We start from the raw sequence: 26,605 nt of genomic DNA on the forward strand, positions 1-26,605 counted from the left end.
AGAAAAACACATCAGCTGCCTCCTGCTGCACCCTACTGGGGATCTAACCCGGGAATGTGCCCTGACAAAGAATCAAACCCGTGACCTCTTGGTTCAGGGGTCCACGCTCAACCACTGAGGCACACCGGCCAGGCAGTAGCAGCAAATGTTTTATCTGGAACCAGCCTCTCCTTCAACCGAATACTCCCTTGATATGAAACCATAACCTCTATCTCTATCATTATTCTACTATGACTATTTTACTGATCCCCTAACATGTGATAGTTTGACTCTGCATTTCTATTTTGCTTTATTTAGCACATGTTCTTGGTGAAAAGTTAATAGACGCTCCATAATAAACGACTAGAAAACCACAATACATAGCAAGATACATACCACATCCTACCTGAAGCAAGACAAGGAGGACAGCTCAATATAATTCTTTCTCAGCCAACCAAAAGCTTTGCAGAGACAGGGAACCTCTTCCCACACCCGCGAACACTTAGCTAGTACTGTATGCAAACACCAAGACTTCAAAAATAGCAAAGAAAGGAATTAGTAATCAGCTGCATCTGAGAATATACTCTGGCAGAAAAGCTTCCCTCCACCAGAAGACAAAACAGACATTCAGCTATGCTTGAAACAGCAAAAGAGAAAAGCAGGTAGCCAATATGCATGCAGAAGACAAAGCCAGAGCTGTTTATATCTTTCAATAAAACTGGTAACAGGGTAAGGAGCAGTGGGCTAGGTCGGAAGCCCTGGAAGTTATAAAATTACTGAGCACAGGCTATATTCCACCTCCCTGTCCCATACCTCCCTGATTCTTTAAATCTCTATCAAGTTATTTTATAGTATGTCTCTTGTCATTCCTTTGAACCATATAGTGGAACTGGATTGATTCTGTGCCTCGTTCAATTTTATATCTCCCACAAACTCTACCTAAGACCTTGCTTACAGCTAGTCTTCAGTAAATGTTTGTAGAATTCAATTTAAGAATACATTTTCCTGCAAACTAAAACCACAAGGAGATATCATTTCACACTCACTGTGATGTCTATAATCTAAAAGGACAGACAACAAATTTTGGTGAAGATGCAAAGAAATCATAAACTTCTTCGTGATTAAATTAATAATAACACTGATATTATTTTGATTCAAATATATTATATAAAATATATGATTTTACAGGCATATGTGTACATATGTACAAAGAAAAGGAAATATGTGATATGTTACTGTGTTAGGATCAAGATTTCAGTCTAAGAAAAAAGAATATAAATGCAGGGATGAACAACAGTAGGGTTACTGCTATTCGTATGGAAAAAGACATGCAGTTTATAATTATTACAATAGCTTTATTAACTCTCTTTCATATATTCACAACTATAAACCTATTTTTGCCCACCCCTGTATAAAGTAAAAAAAATAAAAGTTAAAAACTCTGTAATCTAAATTTGAATTAGAAATATCAGTATAAATTAATACTCAGACTGTCGGTAAAGAATAGAGCTCCTTGGAGAAATCGCTAATTTCAGGTCTGGGACAGGAAATACATGAACAAAGAGTGCATCTCATCTCATCAGAAAAAAGGGAAATGATCAAAGACTATGGGGTTCGTGCCAAAGGACTCAGAGTCTCAACTTGAAAAGGTTCTTATTGGCTGAAGATGAAGCTATCTGAGCATTATAAAGAATAGTAACTGTACATGATTGAAACACATTTAAGCCTGCTTAAAAAAATCCAGCCATAGTGATACTCGGGGGACGGGGGTTGAGGGGGATGAGGTGTCAACAAAAAAACTTCCATTTGGTCACCTCTGGAAAATCTCAGAGAACCAACTAATGATTCTAAAAACTGGTAAACAGAGGGAAAGTTGGGATTACTTATCTTCTTATCTTGCCTCTCCCACAAGAGCTATCTTTCAGGGTTACTGATAATGGTGAAGTTCTTCTTTATAGAAATTTTCCAGACAAATAATTTTAAAAATTATAGAATTTGAGTGTCACTATTTTGTAATGAAATAATGGAACTGGCAGTGATGATCAGTAGCTGCTAAAACTATTAGGCGAAGAGGTAACAGGGAATGCAGAATGGTTGGATCAGGCTGATAACACCTGACCCCACTAATCAATCTTATCATGAAAAGAGAGACAACAGGCATTATATGTCTCCTGATGTACAGCAATAGAAGTATACAGCACAAGACCACCATCCTTGCCCAACCCCAAAATGAACCTGAATGTGACTGCGCCTCGGGTCTAGATCTAAATTCCCCAGTTTATAGGCAATACAATAGAGGGTGGAGGACAGAGTTAGAAGACATACCAGAGATGCCATCAGCATCTTTTTTTAAAAATTGTTTTATTACTTAAAGTATTGCAAAGAGAATTACATATGTCTATTTTTTTTCTCCCCTTGACCTTCCCCCTGGCCTCCCCTATCCCCCAGTGTCTTGTGTCCATTGGTTATGCTTATATGCATGCATACAAGTCCTTTGGTTGATCTCTTACCCCCCACCACCCCTCGGCCAACATTCCCTGGTCTTCCCGGCCATCGGCATCTTTATTAACCTTACTAGTGACCTGTCGTGTGAAATTGCACAAGACACGGGACACACACCCCCTCTCCGCCCCCTCCCCTCCACCATGGGACGGCCCCGAGTCCTGGAGTGCCGCCCCGATGCCCTGCCTCGGAGTGGCCACCGGGCCCCGCCTGTGTCGTGTGCACATGAGGCCATGGAAACCCAGGCAGAAGCCATGCACAAAGCAGCTGCCAGGACCCCACGCCCCCACGGGGCTACAGGAATCCTGGCAGAAGTCACACAGAGCAACCACCGGCCCTGCTCCCACTGCCCCATCCCTGCTGTGCACGCTGCCATCTTGTAACAGTGTTATGGCGTGAGGGTCAATTTGCATATTACCATTTTATTATATAGGATAGGGCAAAAGAGCTGATTTCTTCAACAAATTGCAAGGAGATGGAGAGGAAAATTTAATGCAATAGGTGCACCTTGTTTAAGGCCACCCCATTGTTCCACAAAAATACATGTTACCTCCGCACTTTCCTAAGCCTACCCATGCTGTCAATTGTCAGCACTAGCTCCAAACCAGAGCCCCAAGAAATAAGCCCTAAACTCAGAATTTTCTCAAATTCTTAGGAATTATGGCACACCTGTAGTTCTGCCTTGAACCAGCAGGTGGCGCTAACTCACCAAGTAAGACATCCCAATGGCCTCAACCCCAGGAGTCAATACTTTGAGATACCACATCAGCCTTCTTTTCTCACCTGCCCAAGAAGTGCTCCCTCTAATCCATCAGCCTCCTGTACAGCAATTGGGTATGGGCGAGCTGTCTGAGAAATAGCTTTGCTTAGTTTTGTTAGTGATTCAAGACAGTCTTTTTATAAAGATAGGGCTATACTTACTTGAAAAGGACTGGCCTTATGAAAGTCCTGTGACTGAACACTACCAAGATGCCACTGTTCTTGGGTGTGAATGCTACAAGGCTATGCTTACAAACACATGTACAAATCCAGCTAGTAAGGTGCTTGCTATGGAATGAATGTTTGTGTCCCCAATGTGATTGGATATGGAGGTAGGGCATTTGGGAGGTAACACTCACATAAGCATTAAGGCGTGAGGGTAATATGCAAATTGACCTTCACACCATAACACTGCTACAAGATGGCAGCGTGCACAGCAGGAACGGGGCGGTGAGAGCAGGGCCAGTGGCCGCTCTGTGTGAAAGACATCATGAGAGGAAGAGCCCATAATGAAATCAATGCCATCATAAAAAGATGAAGAACATGAGATCTCTTTCTCTGCCTGCATTTACGAAGGGAAGATCATGTGAGGACATAACTAGGGCCTTGCCAAGAATCCAACCATACTGGCACCCGGATCACAGATTTCTAACTTCCAGAACTATGAAAAAGAAATGTCTGTTCTTTAGCACCCAGTCTATGATAGTATTTCGTTAAAGCAACACAAATGACTAAGACAGTGTTACATTAACCAGGCTTGTTTTAAGATCATTAGAGACAAGGAAAAGTCTACATCAAAGCAGGATTAAAAGCCTTCACTGCACCTTTTAAAGCATCACAACCAACATCTGTCCCCACCCTCATACTCTGAGAACCTAAAGATCCAGTTTTGACTCAGCTGAGCAGACTTCTAATAGCCACACTGCCAATGACAGGGCCAAGCACAACAAGGTAAAAATCCCACTGCATCATGAAAATGATCATCATGAAAATGATTAGGAAGTTCTGGGTTTAGACTGCAAAAGCTTTATTTCCAGGTCAATCCTTATCTTTCTTTCCAACTCCCACTCTCACCCTTGTTCACTGCCAAATACAGAGAAGGAAGGCTCAGTGTGCCTGTGGAAGGCAGTGCAACTTCTAGGCCATGTGCAAACAAGCCACAAGGACCCTAAATTTCACAGACCCTACCTGGAAGTGCAAAATAATGGTCCAGATCAGGCCCAGGGTCAGCTTGGGGTTGCCATCTGTAATGTCATCATTGCGAATATTCACTAGTTTCACCTGAAAAAGAAACAAAAGCTATTCTCAGAGTTCTGTCACCTTTGGTTTGATTCCATTTTTCTAGATTTTTATCATTTATATACAATTAAATTGATTCTTAGTGTACAATTCTGAGTTTTAAAACATGTATAGATTTGTGTAACTATCACCATAATAAGAATAACAGAACAGTTCCATCATCCCAAAAAGATGACCCCCTGTTGCCCTTTTGTAGTCAAACCCTGCCCCCACTCCTAACTCCCAACAACCACTGATCTGTTCCCAGTTTTGCTTTTTTCAGAATGACATATAACTGGGATCATACAGTACATAATCTTTTTTTTTTTAGCATATTAGGCTTTTATTTTATAGGATTCTCCTTTTATAGAAATCAAACTCAGCTCCGGGAAGTGACATTATGTCAGGGTCCTGGAGGGAAATGCCAGGACTAATAATGGGGCCAGTTACAGAGGTGTGAGCGGGTTGGGAGAGTCAGCCAGGGATGGCACGGCACCTGTGGGCTAGCTGCAGTGGGAGCTGTTCTCTTCCCAGGCCTGTGGCACAGAGAGCCATCCCCGGAGCTGCTGCAGGCTGAGGGCAGCTGAGCTGAGCAAGTGGCTGCCGGACAGCCACAGACATTGGTGGACAGCACAGCCACCTGGCACTCTGCAGGAGGGGCCGGGAAGTTCTGTGATCCCTCTGACCACCTTTCATGTCAACAGAAGCAGAGGGCTGGGAGGTGGTGGGTACAGGCCCCCCAGGGTCAGACCCCAGGGCACAGAGCAGGTCCAGGAGTGGATCTGGAGGATCCGATGGAGACTAGCCAACCCACTGTCTCCACAACGCTGGTGACTGCTGGAGCCCAGGCTCCCACAGAGCACTTGCAGTCCTCATCAATCCACTGGCTCACCACTCTCCTCATGGACCAGGCCAGCCTGCAGACCTGGCATTGGCCACAGAGATGACACAAAGTCCCAAGGATATTGTGCCTCCATCTAGCAAGCACTTAATTCATCCATCTACTAAATGCTACTTCATGCCAAATGGACTGTAGGCCCCATGCCTGGTGCTTTGCTGGGCACAGAGTAAACCAGACAAGATGTGGAGGCTACAGAAAGTGTTCACTTCTCCATCTACACAAGTTCTCTCAGCCAGACATCTGATTGGCATTCACTGATCGGATCCTCCAGATCCACTCCTGGACCTTGTCCAGGATCTTTTGCCATGTTCTGTCTCTAGGTTCTGTCTCTAGGTTCTGTGTCTAGGTTCTGTCTCTAGGTTCTGTCTCTAGGTTCTGTCGCCAGTTTCTGTCCAGGATCTTTTGCCATGTTCTCTCCAGCGAAGTTCTTCTGTCTCTAGGTTCTGTGTAGGTTCTGTGTCTAGGTTCTGTGTCTAGGTTCTGAGTCGGTTCTGTCAGTACATAATCTTTTGAACTGGCTTTTTTTCACTCAACACAATTCCCCTGAGATCCATCCCTGTTGCTGCATGTATCAATAGATAGATCCTTTCATTGCAGAGCAGTCTTCCACTGTATTGACACACAACACTGTGTTCACCATTTCATCCACTGAAGGACACTGAGGTTGTTTCTTGGAGCAATTATGCATGAAACTCCTGCATCCATTTACAGGTTTCTGAGTGAGCGTATGTTTCATTTCTCTGGGGTAAATTCCTAGGAGTGGGGTTGCTGGGTCATATGGGTATATGTTTAGCTTTATAAGAAATTGCCAAACTATTTTGACTGTGCTATTTTACATTCCCAGCAGCAAAGCAACCTTGCAAGCACATGGTATAGTGAGTTGCTTTTTTATTAAGTCATCACAACCCTATTTATTTTTTAAGGTTAAGGGGGAGGGAGGGGTGCCTCTTCTCCCTCATCAGTCTTTGATCTGCTCCAGTCTCCATTTTCACTCCATTTCCAATCATTTTGTCACTGATATTCCCCCCTGCTCATGACTCCAATAGCATCTGCTTTACTCTTGAAATCTCACCCCAACAACACAATATGCACAGACACACAGACTGCCCCCCACCCCGACTTGGGTGATCCACCATCCAGTGAGCAGGAAACTGAGGGCTTTCCTGGGCTGTGGGACTTCCAGTGCTGAATCCAAGAGGCCTGGGAAACCAGTCCACTTCCACCACCTCCACCCCAGAGCCTCTTCTGTCAAACCCCCCGGAGCTCCTGTGCAGTTGCAGCAAACTGTCCTTGAGCTGCCCTCCATTTCTCTCTTCAATTGAACTGAAACCTGTGTGGCTCCAATGAACCCCAGTAACTTTAAGCAGAAGCCTCAATCTTCCCTTGCACTCACAGTGGCCAGCACCATAGAATGAATGCATGTGCCATCCAAAATGCCAATGTTAAACCCTAATTCCCAATCCGATGGTATTTGGAATTGGGGCATTTGGGGTGATCAAATTATGAGGGTGGGACTCTCAGGAATGGGATTAGTGTCCTTACATAAGAGACCCGCAACGAGCCCTCTCGCCCCTTCCATGATGTTAGGACACAACTAAAAAACAGCTGTCTCTGAACTGGATCTCACCAGACACCGAATCTGCCTTGATCTTACACTTCCCAGCCTCCGGAACTGTGAGAAATAAACTTCTGTTGTTTGTAAGTCACCCCGCCTATGGTGTTTTGCCCGAGCAGCCTGGATGACTAAGACACCTGGGCAAGGTCTTTCCCTTTTCTGAATCTCAGTCACCCTCTGGGGGTGGAAGAAGCTGCCCTTCCCATCTGAGAATGTAGTTTTTAACCAATCACCATGACAACCCACAGTTGGTTGGCCAGTATTAGCTGCATCCACCTTCTTCAGTCCCACCTCCATCACTTTTCCTTTTTATTCTGAAGTCCATCCCCCTGGGCCAAACCCTGGGCCCATCTCTGCTAACCCTTTCCTTGACGACTGCAGCACCTAGCTCCTATTCCTCTTTCCCACCGTCTTCCTCCCACATTTCTGGGGATTTTAGCACTTATCCCAATGACCAAATATCACCCTATCTGCCTCCTCAATTCTAATGACTTTCATTTTTCCTCTGCATCGGACACTGCACAGCTACGACGTGTGCACCACCATCACAAGGAACTGTTCTAGAGTTCTCTCTGCCCACACTCTCCGCATCCACTGTTCCTGCCTGCACGCATCTTCATTCCACCAAAGTAACCAAATCACGCTTGGTCCTTATTTAGACTTCTAAATGGGAGTCGAACTGCTGGGTCACATCAATTCCTCTCCATTTATCTTGTTCATTAAAGCCCCCTCTGGTTTCCTCTAACTTTAGACATAGACATTTCAATGCTGCTTTCTCTAGTACCTTGAACACTTTAGCCTCCAATTCTCCTACTGCTTTTCATTTATCAATTTATTTCAGCAAATATTTATGAAGTGCCAATTATGAACCATTTTTATGACAAGTGATGAAGATAAAAATGGTAAGTAAAATTCATGTTTCCTTGTCCTCATAGCGCCGACAGTGCATTAGAATAAACAGAGAAACAACAATAAAGTAGTAGCTATACTGACAAAAGGGCAATATGCTAATTAGACTGGACATCTTCCGGACGTCCTTCCAGACAAAGCCACAGTGGCTGCAATGGCCGAGGGCCAGCAGCTGCGGTGACTGTGAGGGCGGGTCCAGCACCACAGTCCCTTTTGCAGAGGCCATGGGAGAAGGCCCTGCAGAAGAAGGCAGAAGGGGGAAGGCCGGTGCTGCGGGAGAAGGGAGAAGGTGAGAAGGCTGGTGCTGCAGGAGAAGGGAGAAGGTGGTAGTTAGGCAGTTAGGGGGATAAGGCCAGGAGGGGAGAGCAGTTAGGCATTTAGGGGATCAGGCCGGCCGGGGAAAGCAGTTAGGGGGATGAGGCTGGCAGGGGAGAGCAGTTAGGGGGATGAGGCCTGCAGGGGAGAGCAGTTAGAGGGGTCAGGCCTGGAGGGGAGAGCAGTTAGGCAGTTAGGGGGATCAGGCGGACAGGGGAGCAGTTGGGGGTGATTAGGCAGGCAGGTAAGCGATTAGGAGCCAGTGGTTCTGGATTGGGAGAGGGATCCCGGATTGGAAAGGGTGCAGGCAGGGCTGAGGGACCCGCTCCCAACCCCTACTCCTACACGATTTTCATGCACTGGGCCTCTAGTTATATAAGAAGCAAACTGCTATGGGAATCAACAGAAAGAAAATTTCCCAAGTTAATGAGAATTGCTGATAAGAGTGACAAAAAATTAATTTTAAAAATATGCATACCATTTAATGTTTTATTGTCCCCTGATGTTGCCTAGCAACTGTAGCTATCCCAAATCTTCTCCATACAGCTCTCCCTAAGCAGATGAACTCTGACCCCCTCATCCATCTTCCTCTCCACCACAAACTATCTCTGTACAGTATCTTTATCCAGTCATCCTTCCTTCTCCCTGCATCTCAGAAGAGAGGCATTTTTCTTTTCTTTCTCAAAGAGAACCACCCTGGCTATGCTCTGGATCTCACCCCTCGCCCCCTGGACTTAGTTCCATCAATTAAGGATGCAATGGGAAGAAAGATGGTGTGTAGAAAACAGCATGGATAGAGGAAAGAGCATTAAACTACACATTAGGAGATCTGGGTTAAAGTCCTAACATTGCTCTAACTTGTTCTGTGATTTGGAGCAGGTCATTTCACCTGTCTTCATTTCCTTCGCTATAAATGAAAAATCGTAAGTCTAGCATTCCATGGCTCTTCATTCTCCTCACTCACTTTCAGTCTTTCTCTCTTCACTGTCTTCTCCCATGTCTAAAAATACATTGCTGTCTTCCTTCCTTATCTAGAAAGTGATAACCTTCTTTCCCTTCCTGTATCCAGGTCCAATATACTCTGAACACTTTTCTGCTCTATTAAAACTGTTCTCGCCCTAACCGGTTTGGCTCAGTGGATAGAGCGTCGGCCTGTAGACTGAAAGGTCCCAGGTTCAATTCTGGTCAAGGGCATGTACCTTGGTTGCAGGCACATCCCCAGTAGGAGGTGTGCAGGAGGCAGCTGATCAATGTTTCTCTCTCATCGATGTTTCTACCACTCTATCCCTCTCCCTTCCTCTGTAAAAAATCAAGAAAATATATTTTTAAAACAAAACAAAACTGTTCTCTTAAGTCATCAATGTCTACCAGCCAAGACCTCTTCCTCAGACCTTCATGACACCACCCCCTCCTCTAATTTTCATGATAACGTGGCGCTCTGGTTTTCCCTTTTCCTAGGTGCTATACCTTTTTCCTATTTTCTTTGCTGGTTTACCTTTCATCTACCTTCCCTTTGAGCTCCATCTAGCATCTAACTCTTCTCCGTGAACACTCTCCCACTCAGGAAGGCCACAGCTCTCTGTAAGGACTACCAAATGATTTGTCCAACCAAAATACAACTGCTCACTAGCGAGTACGGCAGAACTGGGTCAGTCCGAGTTAGCAATTTCTGAGGGCTTACTAGGGGCTCGGAGAAATTCCCTAAATAGGAACTTCATACCAACATTCCCTGGCTGAATGAGGAACCACACGATACTCTTACCTGTCGCCGCTTGAGGAAGTCCAGGGCAATCTGCACATTCTGCAGCCTATGAAAACGCATCCTGCCCTTCTCTCGGGGCTGCAAACAAAAAAGGGGGTGTTAACTTTAGCTACACCAGTTTCTCCATGAAGACTACTTTCCACTTCCATTTCAAAGACAAAGAATTCCTCACGGCGGAAGCCAGGCGTGGGAGCATTACATACAGCACCTTCAGTGGCAGGACATGTCTGGTCACCATGCTGTTAGGCCTCCAAAAGGCCTTATTTACCACCGTAATCCCCGCGAACACATGGCACGGTGTGACTATAATGCTGAACCAATGCTGCAGCTTCTCTGCAGGTTCTGCAGGCCTACATGGCAGAACCTGATTCTGGAGGTGAGATTGATCGGGACAAAGACTTTGGCTCTTTGGCTCCTAAAATCACAGTTAAATGCTATTGTAAGGCAGAGTGGAAAGTCTTAATTGTATATTGCACAGTAATGGACAGAGCAAACCTTACTGCAAACCTAACAAAAGATGCCAGAGGTAGATAATTTTAAACTAAGGAATGAGGAGTTACATATGCTCAGTAAATACATTTTAAAAAATCCAAAATGAGAGGCAAAAATTAGGAAGAAACCTATTTTCCAGGAAGATGGGTGTCCATGCAGAAAAGTTACCCTTTACTCCAGTAAGAAATACCCAGAGTTAACAAAACCTTGGTGATGTAGGGAAGTTCAACATGAGAACCAAAGAAAGGTATTTTCTGCCAGTCACTGAGTCCTGGACGTCACACGGCCCAGCAGAGGAGCCCACCTCCACCGGTGCTTCTGGTGTCCCAGCCACAGCTCCACCACCACCCACTCAAAAGTACATGAGGTCTATTTGCCCAACAAGTACATGAGGATGGCTATCTACTTCTGGAATGTTTTCTCCTGCGCACTTTCCAATGTTGCTTTTATCTTCCTAACACTGGGACTAAAATATCAATCTCACTAGATTATATCCAGTTCATTTGTAAATGTCAAATTGGGACTAATTAAAGGCTGATAAAATATAAAGTAGCTCTGTTGTGGGCACCTAGAGAGGAAACAGTCTCCCAAGTTGAAGTGAGCAAAAAATGACCCAACAGGTGGAAAGATAAAGGTGGAGTCATCTCCCTGGGCGCCCCCAACACTTCGAAGCAACATTCCCAAACTACGATATTCTATAAGGATGTTGACGCTTTTCTGGGCAACTTCTGAAATCAAAGGTTTAGGAAAAATCTTTTTAGCAAGTACCTCTCCTCAGTCATTTCAGCTAAGTTATTGTAAATATGGTTTAAAGAATGACAGAGCCTGTGAAACTGAAGATTCTAAGGCAATGGGAAGGGAGATCAGTGAAGTGAAAAGATGACTTTAAGAGGACAGGGAATGGAAATATTGCCTCATCCCTATTTCTTGAGAAAGATTATGAGCTATAATTTATGGCCTACAAGCAGGAAATGCCCCCTCCACACATCCTAATCTTTACTCCTATGTACTCCCCACCAAAAATAAATAACCTTGCCCTGGCTGGGTGGCTCAGTTGGTTGGAGCACTGTTCTGTAAACCAAAAGGTAGCAGGTTAAATTACTGGTCAGTGCATATACCTAGGCTGCAGGTTCGATCCCCGGTTGGGGCACGTACAGGAGGCAACAGATCAATCTCTCTCTCTTTATCTCTCTCTCTCTCTCTCTCTCTCTCTCTCTCTCTCTCTCACAAAATCGATAAACATATCCTTTGGTGAGGATTAAAAACAATTATTAAAAATAAATAACCTTAAGAACATGCAGGTTAAATCTGTGTCCTCTGCAGCAACTAGCGATATTATTGACCAAGGCAGAGTATCTCCATGCAGTGAGTGGTTTGCAAACAACAGACTACTTCAAAAACAAATGACATGGTGTGTAGTGAAAACCTAGAGGCTAGAGAGGTGGAGAGAGAGTACCTACCAGTTAGTCTGGATAAGTAACTAACTGCCATGCTATCAATTAAACTTTCCACAATTTTGCAATCTGGACTCAGGCAACACAGCAAGGCCACAAGAAAGCTATGGGGCTCCAGGTCTCAAAGGAATTTGACACCACACCATTATTCTTTCTGTGCCAACCATTCTCAGATAAGCAAAATAATTCCCACTTCAGGGTCATCTAGCAGTGCCAGGGCACAATTAGTTTCAACCACATTCTTTGGGACCCAAATTCCCAGGTGGATAGTGAAGAAGACACTTGGCAACAGGAGACCTGGAGAACCTCAAACTCTCTGATGGCCCTGCAGTGCCAGCTGGGATGCTGGCATCGCTGGGAGGACCTACTACATCATCATCATCTTCCTCCTCCTGCTCCTCGCTGTTTGCATGGCGCCAGGAGGGCATGCTCACCAGACGGAGGGTCTTCAGCCCTGCTGGCTCCTTTGGCCACCAACCAAGGCAACAACGTGACAGAGTAACAGAAAATGCACAACACAAAAATGAAAAGGAAATGAATGCAACATTAAACAAAACGGATGAAAATACCCTCCCACATCCAAAAAGATGCGAGACCAGAACAGATGGTTTTACTGAGCATGTCTTATGTTAAAACACATCTTCAATCCTCCATGGCCACCCACCCTCTCTGATTTATGAATCAATGAAGGGAGAAAGAAACAATGTGAATAACCATGAAAGAGATGCTTGGATTATTTTCAATGATAAGATGATATCCTCTGAATATCTCCATAAACACCTGTAGGTTTTCAAAGGTTAGGAAAATTACATTGAAGTGGTTTTAACCTGTTTTGTAAGCAATGTCACCAAAATGTCACTTTCCACTACAAGTTCACTCAAGTTCATCAAATATGCCGGGCAAATTGCAGAAAATGTAACTTGGTGAGCACTGAAGAGTAAAGTGCAGCTCAGTGAAGGTGAAATTCTGAATATATATGAGATTTATAAATGAGGGCCAGAGAAGGACTAGAATTCATCTTGAGCTGGCTGTGTTGATAAGAGCACCTGTCAATTGAAGGCCATTAAAAATTATAAAATTAATTCTACTGCAAGGCAAAAAAGATCTGAAACCAAAACACAGAGCCATTCAGAGGGAAGGCAGGGGAGGATGGGTGGGAAGAGACCAGCCAATGAACTTGTATGCACATATGCATAACCCGTGGACACTGACAATGGGGTGGTGAGGGCCTGGTGGGGGAGGGGGACAGACAGGAGCAGGATGGAAGAGGTTAATGGAAAGATATAATACTTTCAATAATAAAGATTTTTAAAATGTAATATTTTCAACAATAAAGATTAAAAGTAAAACCAAACACAGGGCCCAAGGGAAGCCAAACCCAATCCTAGAAAAAGCTCAGTATTACTTAGGGAGTAAAATCTAATGTGCCAAGTTCTGTACTTAAAACACAAGAAACAATGACTAAGAATCACCAATGGCAGTGGGTGGGCTGAGCTTCCCAGACTACTCAAGCTGTGCACCTCTCCTCAGTTCTCCTTCCTCACAGATGTTTCCAGTATTCAACCTTAGACTGTTCTAAATGGAAATGATGTCATCTATGATGCTAGAGATAGAACAGAAACTGCACAGGATCATCTGCTTCCATTTGGCTCAAATCTATTGAACAATGGGCTCGCCAAGTGAGGTTTTTTTGATCCTGCAAAAGAAGCAAGTATAAGAACTATCACCTGACAAGCCAAGAGGCTCCCAGGAGATTTGCCCTCAGATGTGTAGGTGTTTCCCATAAGCAATGTTTGAACATTCTGGAAGGAGGCAGGCGTAGTTAATTGTCCAAGGAACCCAAATATACTGTATTCAGGGCTGTGCTCAGACATCAACCTCAGCATTTCTCCAAACCGGTGAGACTCAGTGAATCATAGAAGGGAGGTGAATTGAAAAGAAGCAAGCAAACAAAAAACCACTTGGGCTTTTAACTGTAAACTTCAGAACCTGAGCTGAATACAGAAAATAAAGCAATTCACAATAAATAGGAAAGACTCCATATAGACTAGAAATAAAACTCTAGGAAGAAAACTACACCTTGTTAAAAAAAAACAAAACACAAACCTTTAAATGTGAACCTCCAAATGCTAAAATACTACTAATGTCTATAAATGGATAAAAAAAACAAGGAAGGAGAAAATAAGCAGTTATGAAATGAATATAACCGACACCTGGACCTATCAAGAAGTGAGAATATTTGACACATCAATTTGAATTAAGATAAAATCACATCATATGTAAACTGTAAGTCTGAGTTAAACATAAAGTCCACCAATAATCTCTTCTACTTCTTCCTCCCACATAACAGAGCAAGCAGTGATGGCCACTGCCCTACCACTCAGCAAGGTGGAACAATACATAATTTATGGATCACACCTGGGCGGTCACTCATTAGGAAAGAGTAGCTCACCAGTTTGATGCCTGAGAGGACCTCCAGCAGAGAGATCAGGTTATGGCCATCCCGTAGATCTTCATAAAGATCATTGATGTGCTTGCGGACCTGTGCATGAGAGTAAAACAAGACTGCTTTTTACTTGATCTTAAATTATTTTATTATCTACACAAGAATCTCTGTAAATACAAATTTAAAAATTTGAAACTGGAAACAATAATAAAATTCAGGAATTTTCAGGTTGGACTACAACACATGAACACTTACCAGAAGTGTGTTTTTAAACTTGAAGCCAGATTTATTACACCCTCTAGCCAACCCTGAACAATATTCTTTTTAAAAAAAAAAATATTTTATTGATTTCTTACAGAGAGGAAGGGAGAGGGATACAGAGTTAGGAACATCGATGAGAGAGAAACATCGACCAGCTGCCTCCTGCACACCCCCCACTGGGGATGTGCCTGCAACCAAGGTACCTGCCCTTGACTGAAATTGAACCCGGGACCCTTCAGTCCACAGGCCGACGCTCTATCCACTGAGCCAAACCGGTCAGGGCCTGAACAATATTCTAAAAGTTTGGACAAGGAGAGAGGGAGTCTTAATCACCCTGAAACACCTCAGGAATTATTATGGATCAAAATGTGTACTGCCCAGACAATTTAGCTCAGTGGATAGATCACCAGCCCATGGACTAAAGGGTTCCGAGTTGGATTCTGGTCAAAGGGCACATGCCTCAGTTGCAGGCTTAATCCTTAACCCTGGTCTGGGCGTGTGCAGGAGGCAACCAATCATGGTGTCTCTCTCACATCGATATTTCTCTCTCTGTGTCTCTCCCCCTTGCGTCTACTCTCTCTAAAAATCAATGGAAAATAACCTTGGGTGAGGATTTGTTAAAAAGTGATACAATGCCAGTGATGGTCAGATGAGGTCAGCCAGAGTTAGAAGAGCCTTCTAAAGAGTGCTGGAAAGAAAGCTAGAATGCTAGGTACCAGTGCTTCATAGGGTGCACATCTAATGTAACCCCCTATTACCAAATATTTCTAACAGTGAATTTGAGAATTATTTTCCTTCTGGGAAAAACAATTTCAATTTCATAACAGAAACTATGGAAAAACAAATCTCACTTTGGAAAAATGTATGGTTAAAGTCAAATACTGTGCAAAATTCTTCACATGTTATCTCATCTCTCCCTCGCACCTAGAAGGGAGGTTTCATTAATATTCCTATTTTATGCATGAGGAAATGAGGCACAAAGAGGTCAATAACCTGCCCAATATCACAAGTGGAAAAGCTGGCCTGTTTGGTCTTTTCGAATTTTAGGCTTTGCCATTAACTACTATGCTTTATAATCAGCCATAATCTCCTTTCTTTACTAAATCCAAATTACTGTCCTGTGAGGTTTATTTATGACCCATATTCTACAGGAGAAACTGAGGCTCTCCGATGTTAAGGTCACATAGTTTTGGCAAGTAGCAGGTCTTCTGATTCCAAGTCTAATGATAACTTCACTGAGTGACGCTCACATCACACAATCAGAAGAGCAGTAGAAATTACAAGGAAGAAGATTCATTTTCAACATGAAATAAATAATTTTCTAGACAACAATAAAAAGGATTAGTTTCAGAAGTAGTAAATTTATAGTCACTGGAATTTTTCAAGCAGAGACTAGGTGAGATTTCTACATCTGTGTCAAAAACTGAACTATAGTCCTTCCCAATTGTAATATCTAGCATTCAAAATAGAAAGGGAATCAGAAAAGATAAACACTGGAAATCTCTGGGAAGACATCCTGGAAGAGAAAGGACTTGAAAAATTACAAAATGTTTTGATAGAAAGAAGATGGGGCAACCATATAAGACAAGGTATAGAGGTGGGAATATGCAAGGTAAGCATGTTTGTATGTGTGTGTTAAGGAATAAGGTGGCAGGCAGATTACCCAATTGAAGGAAATGGTTCATGATGACTGCATTAAAGCTTTCAAATACTAAAAGAACAACATTTCTTCAATTTCTGTGCTATTTACAATATACTCGCTATGGGCATGACACACTTTTTAGTTTAATCTGCAAGATTTATATTTTTTTCCATCACTTAAATCTAGACAATGAACAAAACAATACATGCAGTTCAGACTTGTAGCATTTGTTGATTTCCAGGGTGTAAATACTTCCACCATGACCAATTTCAAGCTGCTAATATATCACTAAGTGTGATGTTGGGAAGAAAAGTACAGTAGCACACCATTATATAGTATTTTCATCATAGAGACACAATTTACATAATTAACCTCAAGAACATAGACAATAATAACATGTAGTAAAATAATTATGAAGTAATGAGTTTTGAGTTTTTACTACCTTTATTTTAAGTAGAATGTATTTAACTGTAAGTTTATATAATTTAACTTTTAATAATGGCTATGCTTAGCAACAAACTCACAAAATTTAACATTTGCCCCTTTTGAGTCCTTTCAAGCTGGTTCCAGCACACCAGTGGCTCCAAGATTTCAAGACCTCTCCCTCAAATGGGACCAAGATATCAAACTTTGCAACTGAATAGCCACAATGCCTCACTAACAGAAGCAAGCAGTCATGAGGGTTGGAAAGGGGGATTTGAGAAATTCATTTTTAAATACACAGACAATAGGGTGGTGAAGGCCTGGGGTGAGGGGCAGGGGCGGGGTGGGAGAGGTCAATGGGGGAAAAAGGGGACAACCAATAAAGATTTAGATATATTGAATTTAAAATGGCAACAAAGAACATGCAAATGGAAATGGTTCTTGAAGCAGCTGTAAATACCAGAATTCAATTTGGGTCAGCTGAGAATTTAAGTTTAGAAGTCATATGCATAGAGGTGCTAGGTTGGAGACATGGGAAATGTTGGGCTTTCTGGGTTAGGGGCAAGAAAAAAGAGCAGAGTGCTAAGGACTGAGCCTGAGGGAATAGCCGAAATTAGAAGGCAGAGATGGGAAAGCAATCAAGGATGGGAGGGAGGGGTGAAAGAGGTAGACAAAAACACCAAGGAAGTATAACCAAGGAAGGGTGATCACCAGTATCTTATGCTGCAGAACAAGAAGGATGAGGACTAAGAAGGGTTTTTTTAAATTTTCCTATAAATAAGAGTGTTCTGTGATAATACTTTTCTAAACAGTGGTGGAATGGAAATCAGATTACAAAGGAATGATAGGTTACAATAATAAATCAGAAAATATTAAATACTTGGTATTAAGGATTAAGAAGAGAAGAGACAATAGTGAGGGATTTACTTTTGATAGATAACACTTGAACACAGGGTATAAAAATTGGAAATGGGCATTGAATATTTAAATGAATTATAGTAGAGCTGAGGACCAAGTGAGATCGCGTTATCAGTAGGACACTAAATATTACAGAGTACTGAAAAGAAAAAGGAGACACTTTGAAATGTAGAGTTAATTTCACATCAAGGCCTCAAAATTCCAGTTATGTTTTATGTCTGTAAATAACAAAACTCAACAACCTTATAAGAAACTTAGTGGAAAACTAGCTTATTATATCTCTCAGTCTTTCTCTGATTATAATAATACAATAACTATTAAAACAAATAGAGCGAGAGATAGAGGTAAATAGAAAAGGAGAGTGGGGTGAGCTGTTCTGATGTTTATCTTTCCGGAGAATTTTCAAGAACAGAGGACAACAGTCTGTTTATGAAGCAGATTGGTCACAGCTCTGCCAAGAGAAGATATAGAATTTACTAACATTTACTCATTCTTCTATGTCAGAAATTTTTCAAATGCAGAGATGGGATTTGGAGGGCTCAATTAACATCCCAAGGTCACACGGCTAGTAAAGGGCCAGGCCGATCGAGTCTAGGTCTGCCCCATTCTAAAGTTTTTACCTCTTCTGCAAATATTAGGCTGACTCTAAAGTTTTCCACAAATGTCTTAAGAAAATGTCCAGTGAACTAAGCATCAGAAGTTTTAGGGGCAGCCATATGAAGCCAAGAGAGCTCAGGAATCACCATTATGTATGTCTCCAACAAACAATAATGCTATTCTGTCAGCAAATAAGATGAGAGGAAAACTTCAACTATCCAGGTCCTTGACTATTTGTACTCCCTGTGAAAGTCACTGTCAAAATTAGTGACTGCCTATAAAGAATATACATGAAAGGCTAACAAACTCATGAAAAAATGTTCAATATCATTAAACAAACTCATGAAAAGATGCTCAATATCATCAGCCATAGAAAAATGAAAATCAAAACTACAGTGAGATACTACTTCACACCCACTAGGATGGCTACAATAATTTTTAAAAAACAGCCCAGCCAGCATAGCTAAGTGGTCGAGCGTCGACCTATGAACCAGAAGTTCATGGTTCGATTCCCAGTCAGGGCACATGCCCAGGTTGCAAGTTCAGTCCCCAGTATGGGGCATTCAGGAGGCAGCCGATTAATGCTTCTTTCTCATCATTGATGCTTCTATCTTTCTCTCCCTCTCCCTTCCCCTCTGAAATCAATAAAAATATTTTTAAAAAACAGATAATAACTGTTTGTTTGATGTAGATATAGAGAAACTGGACCCTCATATATACTGCTGGTGGGTATGTAAAATGGTGTAGCTGTTCAGAAAACAGGCTGACAGTTCCTCAAAAGGCTAAACCCGGGTTACCATATGATCTAGTAATTCCACTCCCAGGTGTATACCTAAGGGAACTGAAAACATGTCCAGGGAAAAAACTTGAACATGAATGAATGTTCATAGCAGCATCCATTGTTCATAATAGCCAAAAATTAAAAATAACCCAAATGTCTATCAATTCATAAATGGGTAAATTAAATGTGGTCCATTCATACAATGGACTGTTATTCAGCAATAAATACTGATAAATGCTATAACATGGATGAAACTTTAAAACATTATGCTAAGTGAAAGAAGCCACTGGAACAAAGAAATAGATCACATATTGTATATCTAGAATAGGCAAATCTATATTCAGAAAGTAGATTATGGCTGCCTGGAGTTGCTGGAGGATATAGAAGGGTTAAGGGTAATGATTACAGGATACAGTGCTTCTTTCTGGGATGATAAAAAACGTTCTAAAATTTATTGTGATGATGGTTGTACAACTCTGATAATACACTGAAAGCCAATCAATTACACACTTTAAACTGCTGGAGGCAAAGAACAACAGTAGTTAACATATAAATGGGAGAAGTCGCTAGAAGGCTAATGGACTTTAATATTCAGCAGGGCTGAAAAATCAGCATTATATTACCCTGTTGCTGGCCAAATGGCTGAAGGCAATCTCCTAAACTGATAATCCTTTTACTGTTTACCAAACTTTACGTTTGCTATGCCTGTTTGCATTCCTAAAGCACAAATGTGTATTCAAGTAAATAAAAGCTGATGGGTCAGGGGTTTCAGAGAGCCTCTCCACTAGAAAGGTTTCCGCCTGGCTCTCCATGCCTTCTAAATTTATATTTCATGTCTAGTGTATCATCCATTTGTGTGTCAGCCCCTTCTCCAGACCTTGAACCCTAGCCGCAAATGGATGCGGCATTCGCATTAAATGGGTGAATTGCATATGTGAATTAAACCTCAAAAAAGCAATTTTGAAAAATTAATGAATGACTAAATTTTGAGAGACCAAGTCCATCCTAACCCAGGTCAATCCTCAACCTCTCTCCCTCCTGCCATGCAGTAATAAGCCAAGGAAAGCTCTGCCACCCAATTTTTTAAAGATTGGCTTGAAGTTAAGAAAAGAGAAACAGCTTCTCCCAATTTCTGGGTTGCTTTTTTAGCAAAGGCAATAAATTGCACTTAAGTGCTTGGTATCAGAATCTGGGCCCAAAGAGACTTTAAAGATTACTTAACGCTAACACTCTCAGTTTACAGGTGGGAAAAGTGTTGTCCAGAGAAGTCAATATAATTTCTCTGGGAAGTGTCAGACCACTGTCTCCTGACTCTGAGTTCAGTGCTTTTTCCCTTCACAAGGCTCCCATGAGACTTGAAGGGCAGAAATGACATGTTAGTAACATTATTAAATTACAAGCCCTGGCATCCAGGGGGAGGGTAGCAGGGGGAGTGACAGCAAACTCAGTGGACAACCCGCATTCTCACCACACCTCTGTCCCCTTCACCCCAACCCCTAGGTTGCCAGCAAGAGGTCGCAGCCCCCACCCAGATGCCACCACCCACCCTCAGTTCTCCATCCTAGCCTAGAGCCCAGCCCCAATCGAGCAATCAGGGCCTGCTGGCCACTGGTCACCATCTGTGGGTCGATCAATCTGGGCCGGGCCCCCCACCCAACTCCCTCAGCATCTGGGAGCCAGACAGCAGCCCCGCCCCCTGCTGCAGCCACTGGTTGCCGTCTGTCTGCAGGGCAATCATGGGGCACTCAGGCCCCCGCTCACACCTGCCTTGGCCTGGCACCACTCACTCACCTGCTCCACTATCCCGCTGTGGTCCCACTCTCATCAGGGCCCATCAGGGCCAGCAGCACCTCTAGTACAGCCCAATGCCAGCACCATATCGCTGACGCCCACCATGTTCTGCACTGCCCCCTGGTGGCCCGCACATATCATAGTGAGTGGTTAAACTAATTGAACTCCTGGTCTAGGGGACAATTTGCATAGTAGGCTTTTATTATATAGGATAAAAGGACTGCCCCCACCCCAAAGAACCAAGGATTATCATGTAGTATTCTTTGATATCTGCAGAAAACCTGATCTAGAAAAGCTTTCCTCTAAGACCAAGCATGTCAAACTCGCAGCCCACACGAATATTTTTGTGGCCCAGCCAATATAACAGTATGTAAGAAACATTTTAATAAAAATTTATAACTTAATTTTTACAATATCCTGTTATACATAATTATTAATAACGAACTAAACCTTCCCTAATGACTGATAACTACAATTGTGTTGCATTCATTTCCTTTACTCGCACCTTATGTGCAGGCACACCATCTCTCTGCTAATACTAGCAGTGAATATTTAGTAGCCAATTGCCACGTCATTAGTCTTGGACTGGCTTGTTTGGTGTGTGCAACAGGAAATATTTCACGTTTAAACAACAAGAAAAATAGGTTTATTTAATTTGCTCTAAGACTGTTAAAAGAAAACACAAGCAGCTCAATTTTCTTGATCCAAACTATGTTGAAGAACAAAAAAAAATAGGTCAGAGGAGAAAGTTTTATTTTTATTTATTTTTTCTTTCAGAGGAGAAAGTTTTAAAGAGGAGAGTGTGTTATTAACGCTCATCTACACTATTAAAGGATACAGGACAAGTGAAAGTGAGCCTGGTAACTAACAGCTTTCTGAATTTACATATTTCTAAACTATAAGAGGGAAATTCCTTATTGACTCAGTAGCCAAATTCATCCTCAAGGAAAAGCCTAATGCTAAAAAAACAGATTACAGTTGACTCATACTTTTCACTCAGGAAAGAACAGTGCTCAAATGCAGGGGTTACAAAGGGAGGCTGGAATCCCTGTGGGAGTAAGTAGAGTGAGAGAGAACAAAGTATAAGGCTCTTTGCAGATAAGAATTCTACCCTCGCTCTGTTTTGAGAGTTCCTTAAGTTTTAAGAAGTCTAACAGTAGTACCAACAAAGTCTGATTAATTAACCAAGATCCCCTGAGGATGACTGAAAATTCACAATGGGTAGTTTTCCTTAACAGGCAGGCACTTGGTTACAGGGAACTGAGACACCAAGCCCAGATGCAGGCCAAAAACCGTTAGTGGGGAGTTAGATGCACTTAGAGTGAAATCAAGATCTGAAAACTCAGGTCCAGGCAGAGATAGCCACAAGCCACCACCATATGGTCACACTTGGGTAACAAAAGCAGCATCCCTTCCCTCAGTGTCTAACCAACACTACTTTGTCAATCTCTGAAACTCTCTGCTCGTCTCCTTCCGGCCTTTCCCACAGATACAAATAAGCAAAGAGGTGTGAAAGTACACACTGTGTTTAGGGAGCAGTGAGCTGTCTCGGGTGGCTACAGCCGAGGCTGTGCAGGAGAGAGTGGCTGCTACTACCCTGTATGCAATTAGCCTCAGAGAAAAACTGAAAACAGTAAAAATGTAGAGTTCAAAACTTTTGCTGGTTTACCTGGAATCTTAACTAAAATTACAGGAAGGCCAGTGGCTTCCAGATTGCATACATGAGTAAGAACGGAACAAACTATCCCAGCTGCTAGATTAAATGCTGGCCTTTCCCTAAAGTCCATAGAAACTACCACAGAAAGCGTTTCTCCTCCATCTTAGGAGCTCATGCGCTCAGTTCCGTCACATCCTCTCAAGAAACCCTTTCTTGAAGTTTTCTTTGTGGGGATATACTTTATTAGCTACCAGGACCTAGGTATATGGCAAAGGTAACTTATCTTATTTTTTTAATAAATTTTATTGATTTTTTACAGAGAGGAAGGGAGAGAGATAGAGAGTTAGAAATATCGATGAGAGAGAAACATCGATCAGCTGCCTCCTGCACATCTCCTACTGGGGATGTGCCTGCAACCCAGGTACATGCCCTTGACCGGAATCGAACCTGGGACCTTTCAGTCTGCAGGCCGATGCTCTATCCACTGAGCCAAACCGGTTTCGGCAGGCAAAGGTAATTTAAATACAACCTTAAACTCTAGATTTTTCTTTTTGCTAGTTCTCTAAATGAGGTTATTGCTATATTTCAGATGCTTACATCCTTAATAAATCTCTTTTAAGATTGGACTGATAGTGTTCTCATATATAAAGATAAAATTAATATGCTTATTCCAGAACAAAAGGATATTTGGGAATCCGAAAGATCTTAGGTTGGCTAAATCTAGAACTTGAGAGGCTGGGTTGTTTTGTTCTTATACCAGTCTGCTTATGCCAGAAGCCAGTCCATCCTTGCTGCTTGACACAGTCGCTGCAGGGAAGAAACATCTGCACAGCATATGTTTCAAGGGACCTGGTGTATATGGCATACTGTTCTTAATATGTTTGCTCCCCTTCTTAGCACTATGTGTTTTAACCAAGGTCACCTCTTCAAGAATGGTTGTTTCCCCAGGTGGGGATTTTTCCCTGCAGTTAGGGATTGACGGAACCTTTGGAATAGAATGGACAGGATTAAAATCAACTGGTATAAATACAGATGTAACAGGAGAATAAAAGGAGAACCTGGCTGGAGAACCTGGCTAGGGGACCTGGCTATGCTGATCAACTGAATGCTGTCTCCATGTCCTTCCTTCTTCGCCAACTCCGCCCACACCTTTGGGAACCCCTGGACCTGCTGGGGCAGGACACCAACATGCCTGCCAATGGCAATATTAACCTGGGTGTACTTGGGGAACAAAGCAAAGAATGCTTGAGTTATAAAAAACAAATCTCAATCCCTAATTCTCAGCCTGAAGTGCAAAGAACTCCAGCAAGGGAGCAATGATTCTGATTAGCAGCGAATCTCTCTCTGAAATATCCTAAAATGAGAAAATGCTGTTGGAACAGAAGGGTGGAAGTCTAAGAAGAGATGACAGACAGCCAGAGATTTAAGTGAAGCTCTGGCTGGTCTCCAATTTCTAACAATGCTATGATGTGTTTGTCTTGCTTCTTTCTCCCTGGGCCTCCTGTCATCACACAGCACTGAGGCAAAGGAGAGGTCCAACAGGCAACATGGGCTACAGATGAACAGCAGGGAACAGAGCGTTTGTAGTCAACTACAGAGTTTAGGGGGATAAGCTTGAGGCAGGATAAATTCAGTTCTTTCCGGTGTCAAAGATGAGGTACGAACACAGGGCAAGTTGGGAGCATATTCAGTGGCAAGAAGTAATTTTGGTCAGAAGACTCATGAGTGATCTTTAGCTCCATCCAGTCACTAGCTGTATAATCTTGGGAAGTCACTTCACCCTTCTAATTTTTACTTTCCTTAGTTGTGAAAATTGAAAGAAGAAAATACTTTTACCTTTTTCAGGGTTATTACAAGGATCAAGTCAGAGAAGATTGTGTCATGTAAGCTATAAAACTACCAAAATATTATTTATTCAAGGCAACAAATCTTTATTGGATACTTCTTGTGTCTCTGGTGCAGTGCTTGGTAGAGAAAGTAGCACAGTACAGTCTAGCCCTCAATGAGCACTCTAGCAGAGGAGATCAATGTGTAAACACACAAGACATCTTCAAAGTGATATGAAATAGAAATGAAGCTGCAGTTAATTTAGTCCAAGGGATGAAGGTCAGAGTCTCAGCAAGGTGGTAATGGACCTGAACCTTGAGGGGTAAGTGGGTAAAAGCCAGGCAGAGGAAGCTGGGACATGCATTCTAGCGGGAGAAAAGTGGATAAGCGAAGAGGTGTGAAAGGACACAGTGATCAGGGAACAGTGGGCTGTCTCGCGTGGCTACGGCACAGGCTACACAGGGGAGAATGCCTAGAAATGAAGCTCAACAGATTGGAACCAGTTGTAAAGGGCTCTGCATCATGACAGAATTACATGTCATCAAACAAGAGGCAACTGGTACACACACTGAAAGGATTAGAGCAGAACATCAGTTTTTCCCTCCCCTTCCTTTTTGTCTTCACACTGAAAGAATAAGACACAGTATTTGCCTTCAAGTTATAATCTAGCAGAAAGATAAATGCTGCAGGCCCTGTAACAGGAGTACATAAGGAGTACAGGGAAGTGCACAAAGAACAGTCAATTCCATATGGGAGAGTCAAGAAAATATGAAGGAGGTGTTAAGCTGGTTTTATCCAGACAGAACAGAGTTGGGGAGGTATTCCATGCATGCCGGGAGCTGGTCCAAGGTCACCTCTCCGAGAAAGGTTGTTTCCCCAGGTAGGGATTTTCCCCTGAAGTTAGGGAGGGAATAAAACCTCTTAACTGACAGGCGGGTAATTAATCACTTTAACTACAAACAATCATGCTTAAGCTACATAATCTTTACTCCCTGGAATGGAGATAAGAAACGCCCTAACCTTACTATAGAAAGGCAAGAGAACCTGACTAGAACCTGGTGACTGAACCTGGCTGGAGAACCTAACCCAAACCTGGCTGGAGAACCTAGCAAGAGAACTAGCTACAGAACCTGACTGGAGACCCTGACAAGAAAACCCGGCTATGATGATCAACTGAACGCTGTATCCGTGTCATTCCTTCTTTGCCGACTCCGTCCGCACCTTTGGGGACCCCTGGACCTGCTGGGGCTGGACCCCGGCACATGCAGAGGGAGCACCATGCGCAAAGATACAGAGTCATAAAACAGCATGGCACATAGTTTGGCAAGAGCTTAAGGTACAAGAGAAATATGATGCTAGAAACTGGAAAAGTAGGAAGAAGCCAGTGCCAGTACTACAAGGGCCCAAGTTCTAAAATTTCAGTTCTGCCTCCTTCTAGTGGTGTGACCTTATACAGGCTACTTAACCTCTCTAAATGTCACGGTCTTTATTGATAAATGGGAGTATTAATAGAATCTACAGCACAAGGTCACTGAAGGATTAAAACTAATATAATATTGAATGTCGATGTAATTGAAAAAAAAAATTTAAAGGTCACTGGAGGATTAAATGAGATAATAATCCACATAAAAGACTTAGTACAGAATGTCTGATTTACAGTAAACACTCAATAAACCACTGCTACTATTATCATAACCATTATTATAGAAAACTTTATTAGGAAACTAATAGTGGTTAAGGCAAGAGATGAAGAGGCCTGGACTAGAGCTGAGGTTAATATGGATGGAGAAGAGAAGTCTGCAACTCTTTCTGAGTTGGACATGATTGACTGGAGCTGGTGAGAGGGGAGACGACTGGCAAGATAGAATATAGCATGCTTCTAGGTTCCAAACTTGGACAGCTAGGTATATGAGTAAAACTATTCAGAAATTTGGGATATGTGGGTAGGACTGGGGAATGTCCAGATGAACATGTCAAGTACACTGACATATGCAGGTCCTTGGTTTAGGAAAGAATTCAGGAAAGGGCTCCATCATCTCTTCCTAACCCATATCTTGCAGCTTGAAAATCACCCTCACCTGCATGCCATTAAACAAGTGGCCCTAAGGAGCCATGTTTGACTTATGTAATCATCTCCCCTAGTTTACTGAACTAGAGATGGGACCCGACCCCCGGAGGACAAGGAAACCCCTGCCAATCAGGTGTTCCTGCTGTGTCCTTAGAATCATGTAGCTGCAGGCGTTTGCATCACCCTTGAGGAACACAAGTAATGGGAGAAATACAAAGAAATAAATGT

General features: G+C 42.6%; 1 protein-coding gene across 3 annotated transcripts in view; it reads right to left on the reverse strand.

Annotated features, from left to right (window-relative positions):
* The window catches only part of MACF1 (microtubule-actin crosslinking factor 1), a 273,897-nt gene that overhangs the window by 181,657 nt on the left and 65,635 nt on the right, over nucleotides 1-26,605 (reverse strand). For all 3 annotated transcript variants that reach the window (XM_015572803.1, XM_006777256.2, XM_006777255.2), the window contains exons 3-5: nucleotides 14,419-14,508; nucleotides 10,021-10,098; nucleotides 4,429-4,521 (exon numbers count right to left, since the gene is read on the reverse strand). In XM_015572803.1, the coding sequence (XP_015428289.1) occupies nucleotides 4,429-4,521; nucleotides 10,021-10,098; nucleotides 14,419-14,508 (261 nt within the window). The remainder of the gene's footprint in view (nucleotides 1-4,428; nucleotides 4,522-10,020; nucleotides 10,099-14,418; nucleotides 14,509-26,605) is intronic.

Source organism: Myotis davidii, unplaced genomic scaffold, assembly GCF_000327345.1.
Source record: "Myotis davidii unplaced genomic scaffold, ASM32734v1 scaffold88, whole genome shotgun sequence".
NCBI classification, from domain to species: domain Eukaryota; kingdom Metazoa; phylum Chordata; class Mammalia; order Chiroptera; family Vespertilionidae; genus Myotis; species Myotis davidii.